A 10,018-nucleotide genomic window follows, 5' to 3' on the forward strand; every position below is an offset into this window, starting at 1 on the left:
TGTTGTTCTTGTCTCTCTTTTTTGTCTGTGTATGTGTAATCACACAAAAGCAGTAGAAAAACCAAATTCAGTTTCCCTGTATGTGTTCAGGTACATCGCCAATAAGATTGATTCTGATTCTGATTGTAATATCTACAGAAATATTCTTACTGCCCCTAAACACCCATTTCAGAAATCTAAAATCCAGTAGTTATTAGTCATCATTGTAATGTCAGATATCAACACTGAAAAACCATTTTACATATCAATCCATCCAACATTTGGCAAAAACAAGTACTTTGAGTGAAAAAAATGGGCAGAGGTTTAAAAATACTTGAGCTCTCCTTTAACTGAATTACAGTTGTGGGTTAATCAGTATATTCCATTTCTGCCAAGTTGACCCTCCTAAATCCTACACACTGGTCCTTTAATATGCCAGCTTACCAGTTGAAGATGCTTTCATTCATCTGCAGGGGGGCGCCTTAATACAGAAAAGTTGAGTTAATATTGCAGTTGCTAAAACTTGGTGGACTCGCAAGACATTTTAAAGGAAAATGTTCTAAAATGAAGCAGCAGAGCCTGAGATATGAACTTTTTTTGCTGCACTTCCTAATGTCTTTCATTAGGCCAATGCTAGATTGAACTATGACAAAAAACTCCAATTAATATAAACAAAATTATTAATGTCTTTATTGCAAGCTCATGTTAAATTTCAATAGTGGTCAACAAACAATAAAACAATACATTTGCTGAAGAATAGTCAAACACCAGCTGTAAGTCTGTAAGGATCCTTTCAGTAGGGGGCAGCAGAGACTGGTTCAGAAAAGGTAACAGTCTGAAAATGTAAACAGCATGTCTGTAAATATTGTACGCTATTAATTATCATACTTACATGATTCTTGAGCAATAAATATGAATGATGGATGTCAAGAGACCATTTCAAGACAGACTACTCTCAGTTACACACATTTGTATCATATGCAGCATCTCTGTAGTTTCAGGGCATGTGGCCGGTCTGTTCGTAATTTCTGGAAAGTTCAAAGCAGTTCTGAAAATCCCGTTATTAGAGATCATATGTTAACGTTCCCTTTTGCACTCCAGAGTGCACACAAGTATCAAGCATGTGCCGAGAGAGTAGCCATTTAAGTACAACTCATACGTATTCATTATAATGTAAATCAGATGTTATCTGAGGCCCACATATGGTACAAAGCCTTTCTCCAAAACAAGCCACATAAAACATCCAACATTCCCAGCATGCCCTGCTCTCTTCCACATAACAACCCCACAAAATATCTTTATCTCAAAGCTTGCATCTTTAAACTGAAGCATGATACATTTACTACAGGTGTAAACCAGATGGGACAATAGAAATGGAAAACCAAATATTCCTCTGTTTTGCAGATTGTAGCAGTCGACATGTGGCCATATTGTCCCACACCACTCATGAGTGTCTATGGATTCCACATGAGTGCTCAGTAAAGCCAAAGCACACGTCTCTCCTGGATGATGTCCACAGAGGGGAGAGGCACGGAAAAGAATTATGGATGAAAGTCAGCATTCTTCTTGCCAGCATCCCTCCATGTTTGGTAAGGTGCACTTGCAGCTCAGAGGTGCTATGATTGGTAGCCATATGCTGATGCATCTAAAAGGAGGACGGGAGAGAACAGCAGATGAAACACAGACATTTATACTTTTAAACATTTGGGCAGAAAACAGAAGTGTTATGTTTAGAATTTTCTTCATCAGACAACAAATGAATCTATTTTGTCCAACATAGACATATTTGTTGATGTTCACTCAAATTATAAAAACCTATTTTCTGACTTACTTCCAATGCTCACAGGTTTTATTTCCCTACAACTGCAGATAATTATCTCAATGATTTAATTCTCCACCCCAATAAAGGTACGTGGAATTCCATTTGTGCTGCTCAGATCAATGAAAAAGCACATTTACATTTCATTGTAGGGATAATTTAATCTGGCAGAAAGTAGATAAAATAAAAAACTGAAACTAATATTCATATCCTATTTGTTCCAAGAGAGAAATGAGAAAATCCAAAATATCTCATTTTTGTGGGTTAAATAAAGAATTAGAGATTTTTGGAATTAGTCCTCTACAATAAGTATATTTCCCAAACTGCCAAACTATTCCCATAAATATGAACCCAAATAACTCTAACCCAACTTAATTCATGATGTGAAATGGCCACATCCCCTGTCACCACTCACCTGAATGAAACTGTGCAGTGCAACACAGTCCCTCTCCCCGCGCCGTCCGGTAAATGGGTGACACACACACTCTAGCCGATGGGGGGATGTGCGTGAGGCGCGTTGACAAAGAGTCTGGCGGCAAATAGAAGGAGGAGCGCTGGCCGTGGACAGAGCTTTGCTGCTCCTCCCAGGTGAGCCAGTAGCCCCTCAGACCGGCTGCGCTGCTCTTCCAGTCGACCTGCACTGAGTCGCTGCCCACTGTGGTCAGCTGGAGGTCGACCAGGGCTGGAGTCACTGGACATGGAGACCACAGACATGTTAGTCGCATTATATTCCGAAAAGAAAGATTAATACATTTCATAGAGAGGATGTGAATGAAGAGGAGTAGAAGCTAAAAGAACTCAGAAATGGTTTAATAAAACAAATACAGTAGAAAATATGTGAGTGTTTGGTTGGCTCAGGCTTCCCTTGCAGCTCAGAACAGCCTTTGGAGTAGTCAAACCTGAATGGAACTGCTAGTAATTATCTGAAATGTAAAACCCAGAGAGGGCTAGGCTGTGTAGGATTAGTGTGCAGCAAATGGATCCTTGATCACCACATTCAACTGCATTTTCTTCCTGTAGCTCACCTTCTTCGGTGCACAATTTGACAGACATGGCCTTCTCCTTGCCTGAGGCGTGTCGGGCAGTAATCGTCACCAAGTAAGTGGTATCTGGTTGGAGGTCTCTTAGGAGTGTGGAGTTTTGCGTTCGGCTGACTGTGGCAGCGTGGAGCTTTCCCCTGGGCAGGGCAGAGTACTCGATGTAGTAACTTGTGACCGTCTCTGGCTGAAGAGGACTCCAATTCACCCGCACGCTGGTTGGCCCCGACTCAGAGATCGTTACTGAAGCTGGGCTCAGCACCTCTGGTGTGTGGGGGTGGAGAGAAGATAGAGACAATCCTCAGTTGGTACAATTCCAGTTAACTAATTATAAAAATACGTTTCCAATAGTCTGTAAAAATAAAGAAATATTTATTTATGGGCTTAAATTGAACTTTTTCTTCTTTACTATAATTGGTATCAAATTATTGGGGATTTTTTGGGAAAGATTTGAACTGATTAAATAAAATATTACCCTGTAAAATGTAAAATAATGACGTATGATGCCCACAAAAACTTCCAAGAGCACAAGGTGACATATTAAAATGTTTTGTCAAGCAATTCATGAGATGCAAGATATTCAATTCACAGTGAAAAACAGTGACAAATTATTTAATTAGAGAAGCTGGAACCGGTGAATGTTGCCTTTTTGCACTAAAACCAAACCAATTAAAAGATTTACAGTAATCAAAGAAAGTACACAGTTATGGGGTCTGACTTAATGTGTAAATAATATGTAAGCCAACCTGGCTTTGTCGTGAAGGTGACAGAGAGGGTGTTAAATGTTTGTTCGTTGGACTCGGGGGTCAGTGTGGCGGTGTAGGTGGTGTCAGGCTTCAGTCCCGTCAGCCTGACTGTGTTGGAATCTCCAGGTTGGGTTAGTCTCTGGTACTGACTACCACCGGTGCTCGGGCTGGTCCCAGTTCCGCCCACTCCACCGCCTCCTGATCCTCCCGTTGGAACCGGACCGAAGCGGATCTCGTAGAATCCCGTCAAACCGGACAGAACCGGCCGCCACTGGAGCGTGGCGGAGTTGGAGGACACGTCACGGGCGTTGATTCGCTCAGCTCGGATGATCTCTGTTGGAGGCATGAAAAAGACGAATGAAGTTCTGTCAGGATTAGAAATAGTTCTAATTCTGCAAAGACACGGAGAAAGGATGGTGACAGGGAAGAGGACAAGACAGAGAGCTAAAAATGCCTTGGCCTCAGACAGCCACCCACATAGACAGCCAGACTTGGGTTTCTGGGTGCATTCGTAACTCCTGCAATAAGCCAACTTGAAATAGCCAACCCTGCGAGGCCCTGCGGCAAATTAACAACTGCCACAGAGGCATTGATTTCTGAGATAAGATCCTCAGCCACTAAGCAAGGACTGGTGAAATTCCCCTTGTTGTACACAAGCTTTATTTATACTATGCAACATGTCTTACAGCTGCACAATATAGTGTATAGTTGCTGAGTTGTCCCTTGTGAATGTTATGTAAGTTACCTAATCTGGCCAGAAAAGTGTGCAACCACCCTGGTCTATATATATAAATACATATATGTATCATGTCTGGCATAGTGTTGAGGGATGCAGCAATGGAAGTGGAATCATTAATCCATTAATAGCTCGTCATATCTCATTACAGTGAGTCTTACACACACACACACACACACACACTCAGTGCCGTGGCTTCCTATTTAGTCTCACTGTCTTCAGGAGCATGTGAGGAATTAGGGAGAAGGACGGAGACATGTAATACATTTGTGTATGAGTGGCAGGCAACCAGTCTGATTGTAGCTGTTTGACTGAGGGTGTTTCTGCTACTGAGACACATGGGTTAGGCAGCTTTAGTGTTAGTGTTGGTCAGCTTGCCCAACAAGAAATGACTGATATGTGGTTACCCGGAGCCTGGAGTGTACATACATACTTACACACTTTTCCAGTGATTAAACATAATCTAAACAGCAGTAAATACATTTTTGTCCACTTGGCTACACCACTGACATATATCTTTTAGACAAAAGTTGTTGTGGCTAATGTCTTAGCATACGGTTTCAGAATTCAGACAATAAAATGAAATGATAAACTGCACTATATGTTGCATATAGAGTGATTTCTGCCCTATGCAGCTTTAATAAATTGGCAAATTTAAGGAAATAATTATGAATTAATGAATTACATTTGTAATAAATGTTGCAGTTGAACTCAAAAGGTAAATAAAATCATACATTTCTTTATTCTGTCTTTAAATAAGGAATTCATAATTCTGTTTTTAAAAGGGGGCCCTGAATGGCACACATATAACCAACGGACTAACTAACGGAAAGACCAAAATATTTGTGATTCCAGACACATTGGAAAACTAAATAACAAAAGGGAAAGTCTAAAAAGTTTTTTGTGCTTCCACTTTTGTTAACACTAAAATATCAGTTACTATTTTGGTTGCCACACTTCAGACTCCCTATGTTAAACTCACCAGCTAACCCAAACCAAACTCACCAATGATGGCATCCCGCAGGTCCTCTGTGATGATGCTCATGTCATCAATGTCCACAAAGTACAGGTTGTTTTCCACAGGCGGCGTCACCACTTCCCTCAACACCAGGTAGTTGCCATGCCCAGTGGACACCACCAGCACAGCCACGCCCTCATCCCGCAGCTCTGCCATTGGTCCAATCACATCACCCGGTTTCACCCCATCCGTCAACCACACCAGCACCCTTGGGAGTCCTGCCCGGGCCCCGTCCGGTCCTCCGGGTCTCAGCACCCTCTCCTTTGCCATTCTCAGCGCCTCCACTGTGTTGGTGTCTCCCCTGAGAGGTTTGATGCTCCTCAAAGCCCCCTGCAGGCCACTTTGGGTGCTGTGGGCTTCGAAGCCAAACTCAAGGCGTGGTTGGGTGCCCACCTGCAGAAGTCCTACCCTCACTTGATCCTCTCCCAGTGTGAAGGGGAGGAGGAGCTCGGACAGGAAGGTGAGCATGCGGGAGTGCTCGTAGGACGACACACTCCCTGAGGAATCCAATAAGAAGAGGACGTCACCCTCGCAGCAGTTCAGCACTGGGGAGGAAAAATAAATAGCACTACAGTCATTAATATGCAAATCAAGAAGTTATATATATACAACGCTCTCTATGAAAGTTTTTCCACAGGTCTCATCTAAAGCTTAACTAACACACACACACACACACTGAGAATCTCCCTCCCCTTCTCCGTCGACCTTGGAACAGCTCAGTCACAAAACTTTTATAGGGGATGCTGTGAACATGAAAGCAGAAAAGAATCAAAAGCAAGTAAGAAACAAGCAATTACAGTGAAGATAAGAAAAAAATCAAAACAAACAGAGGAACTACAACATGATGCCAGCATTATGATAACTACAGAGGCAGAGGATGGATAAAAGGCACTCAGCCAGAGAGCAGACCCTCCCACCCCCACCCTCATTTTTCCATATTTCATAACATTCTAACAAAGTTAGAAGTGAACTCCAAGGGAGGGGAGAAAACAGTAGCTGCTGGGCATTAATGGGAGAGGGAGTGGAGAAAGGAGGTGGGACGAGGGGAAATAAAAGGCGTTAAAAGGAGAGTGAGACTTAGGCAGGGGGGTGGTGGGGGGGCGTGTTGGCAGTTCCAAGCCAGAGACGAGGAGGAATGCTGGATGGCCATATACAGAGAAGAGAGAGAAAAGAAAGGAGCAGCAGCGAGAGATACGGCATCTAAAAGCAATATTTAGTTATAGATCTTAAGACTGCGCAGTCATCCAGGAAAAAAACCCCCACGGTTAAAAATCTCAGAGCAAAGGTTCAGGAGAAAAGGAAGCCCTTAGATGGCCTCTAGTTTATTCTGACTTAACAACACTGAAATTACAGGCTAAGACACCTTACCTTTCTTTTTAATATCTCAATGTTTTACACATGAGATGCGGTGTTGATAAGGCTCCAACCTGAGAAGGCCGCGAGGCATTTATACACACACACACACGCACGAATCAAACATGTGCACACACATTCAGACACTCGCCGCCTTCCTCTCCATCAGCCTGAAGAATTCTTTACATCAACATTTACATTGTTTGGACTTTGGAGTGAGGGGTGGGGGGTGCTCCGTATCGCAAACCCCCTACCTCTACCTTTGTGCAGGTATGGCTTTATCTAAAGACCACATGTTGACGTCTGGAGATAGCCTCTTCACCGTTCATCTGGAGAGAGGACGTGCTTAATGCAGCCTCGTGTTATCGTACACACTACCACCTCAGTGATGTGACGGTGTGAAAACCTCAGGAGGCCCCAGTGAAATACTATGGGAGCACAACACATGCCGAACACACATGTTCATCATAAACAATACTGGTTTTCTGGGCTGGATGTGCAGAATATAACATGAATATGAGGATTTTGAGCATGTGGTGTGCTTCAGAGGATTGGAGGAATTTGAATTTTATGCATTTCATACCCAGAGCAGCTTATAATACAAAGGACGATAACAGCCATCCAGTATAAAGAATCGGAATCAGTCACAACCGTTGTCTCTCTGAAGTACCATTGTTGATCCCTAATCACCTTTTAAATGTTCATAATTACCCATCAATTAGGCAACATGTTCCTACTCTTTCTGTGAGTGCGGGTTGTGAGCTCTTTATTGTGCGAGGATGACAGTAATCACATCAAGTGCACTTATAAAAAGCCCAATTACTGTAAGCTATGTCGGTTCAGGCCCCTATTAATGGAAATAGCAAAGTGACAGCATCTCACTCACTACTATGTTACCACACTCATAAAGATCCGCTCCCTCTGACAAGGCTGACAGTCGGTGTCGCGACAGACAAGTTTAGCCTCTCAGGTTGTCGGTGAGTTTTACCACAGGGCGTCTACAGTGTTAATGCCAGTTAATCAAACTGCAGATCTGTAGTCACAACTGATGACAATTAGAGATGTGTATTAAACATGAAGAACAGCCTGTGTCTCACTGTTAGTCGACTCGAAATCAGTTTTCAGATTTAATTATAGAGGAACAGACACATATGGTCATATATATATATATATATATATATACACATATATATTTTGTTATGAAATACACATGTACTACTTTTTGTATATTTTTTGTATGATCATGTCACACACACGAGAATGTTGTTATTTATTATGTGCTTATTTTAACTCGTGTATTTTTGGTAATGATGATGTGTTGAGACTATCTCATAACTAGATGAACTAGATGAGCCTAACCAGGGCCAGGGGTCGCAAATCAGCCTGATTTGGCAAGAAAATGCTACGTCCAATAACATGTATCATGTTATTGTAGCCTGTTATAATGTATTTTGCAAATAAACTAATAGATGACTTACATTTACATTGCAGTGTAATGTCAAACTGAAAACCACTGCTGTAATGCTGAGGTGAATCAATCAATCAACAATGGGAATTCAACTATTTTTTGTGTTTTTATATGGGGGAGCATCTGACGCCTGGGTGGTCCCTGCATGCACCCACCGTTTTGGGAACCACCGCCTCAGGCTGTGGGATTTCACCAACTGACAAGTCAAACCCAGGAGCCGTGCCATTTCACTGGTGTAACACCAACCCCACCCTGATCCACCCTGAGCACAGACCGTCCCTCCACCCCCCCTGAGGCAGCATCAAGGCAACGTCAATGCATCTCACATTATGCGCTCATAATCCATTTAAGCTCACTTTATATCAGCTGGGAACAAACTTGTGAAATATCTGAGAACATATCTGGTTCTTAGATAAGTCTGTGGTTTTATAGTGAATTTTTTTTTAGTTGTTGTACTAAATCTATTTCTGGTGCGTTGCTATATGATAATACATCTGAAATCAACAGGATCATCAGTGTCCACATCCATCCGAGGGAGCTTACCTCCTTCAGGTGCGGGGTTCTGTGCAGCCGCCGGCCGCAGGAGCGCGCACAGCAGCAGCCACGGCAGGAACGTGAGGCTCTCCATCACAGCGCTCAGTTAGTCAGAGTAAATTAAAACACAAATGTTATGTGTTGTTCAGTCATATGTCCACCACAGCCCGGAGGAGCGCACTCCCTCTCAGGAGAATAATGTCTATCAGTCACATCCAGCACGGCTTTTTATTTGGCTTCTCCTCTGTCTTCTTCTTGTCTGTAACTGGAGACACGGAGGGTTCAACTCAAACTAAACTGAGAAACTTCGGTGCGTAAAGCCCGGACGCTCCTCGCCAATGCAAAAGAAATGCGCTTCGCTCGCGCTCAGGACGACAGTACCAAGCACGAGAGAGGTAAACACAGGGTATCCGGGCAAAACTTTCAAAATAAAAGTCTCACTTGCTTAAAAAAAGTTGATGTCGGGCTGCCAAAACATTCTCATTACATTTTATGGTCGACTATTTATAGTTATGGTTCTCCATAATATTTTGAATAAATATCCCTAAACTCATGGCTTTACTCAGGGGGGAAAGAAAACATTTTGCAAGCCTACAGTAGGCCTAGGTCTAATACCACAATTTAAAGGAATCCATCACAGGTAACTTTACTTTCTAAATTTCACTTAGATATAAGTACAAAAATACCCTGAACAAAAAACTAAATATTTGTAATACAGAATGGTCTCTTTCAGAATTTTTATATTATTATACTTGATTATTATTTGATTATTAGAGTCTATTTTTGATTCATTAATACTTAAGCGTGATGTTGACAATAACGCTCATTTCAAGGCCACCAGACTCCATTGACAAAAAGAGTAATTTTACCTCACATAACACAGGGGTTGCTAGTCCACTGATGTCTCAGTCTCGATCGATGTTTTAAACCGGTGTGTCTAAGGCTGGGGATAGATCAGTAGAAGGGTTTGAAACCACTGTGCATTAGCAAGTGTGCATGTGCATCCTTGCTCGCATGCACAAAAAAACAGGGACCCACTGATAAAAACATTGCTCCACAGAGCTCTTAGTCTAAAAAGCACCTTTACTATGCAAAGCAACTGGCTGCAATATAAATATTAGGAGTTAAAACGTACAATATGCAATTATATGTGAAGTGTGATAATGTAGAAGCAAAAACTGGAAATATCAAAGTACCTGAAATTAAATACAGCATTTGAGCAGATGTAAATCGCTCCACTGAGCTCAGTAGATCTAAACAGGCCAGTGTTCTGGCTGTAAATGATAATATAGTCAGTGACTTAGCCGCACTGTAGTGTATAGAAACCC

General features: G+C 42.2%; 1 protein-coding gene across 1 annotated transcript; it reads right to left on the reverse strand.

Moving 5' to 3' along the window:
• Nucleotides 1-641: 641 nt before the first annotated feature.
• Nucleotides 642-8,898, reverse strand: vwa1 (von Willebrand factor A domain containing 1). Its single transcript, XM_070840307.1, has 6 exons — nt 8,700-8,898; nt 5,323-5,880; nt 3,582-3,914; nt 2,824-3,099; nt 2,214-2,489; nt 642-1,624 (listed from the first exon to the last, which is right to left on the reverse strand). Exons 1-6 carry the CDS (start codon nt 8,782-8,784, stop codon nt 1,596-1,598), a joined length of 1,557 nt encoding a protein of 518 aa, XP_070696408.1. The 5' UTR covers nt 8,785-8,898; the 3' UTR covers nt 642-1,595.
• Nucleotides 8,899-10,018: the final 1,120 nt, after the last annotated feature.

The sequence above is a fragment of the Pempheris klunzingeri genome, chromosome 11 (genome assembly GCF_042242105.1).
Source record: "Pempheris klunzingeri isolate RE-2024b chromosome 11, fPemKlu1.hap1, whole genome shotgun sequence".
Classification (NCBI taxonomy): Eukaryota; Metazoa; Chordata; class Actinopteri; order Acropomatiformes; family Pempheridae; genus Pempheris; species Pempheris klunzingeri.

Excerpts from the sequence above, each read along its gene's own strand:
- vwa1 (XM_070840307.1), bottom strand. The coding sequence starts at position 8,784 with ATGGAGAGCCTCACGTTCCTGCCGTGGCTGCTGCTGTGCGCGCTCCTG. Across the intron at positions 5,881-8,699 it reads GAACCCCGCACCTGAAGGAG|TGCTGAACTGCTGCGAGGGT; the intron begins GTAAGCTCCCTC and ends TTTCCTCCCCAG. Across the intron at positions 1,625-2,213 it reads CACTGCACAGTTTCATTCAG|ATGCATCAGCATATGGCTAC; the intron begins GTGAGTGGTGAC and ends TCCTCCTTTTAG.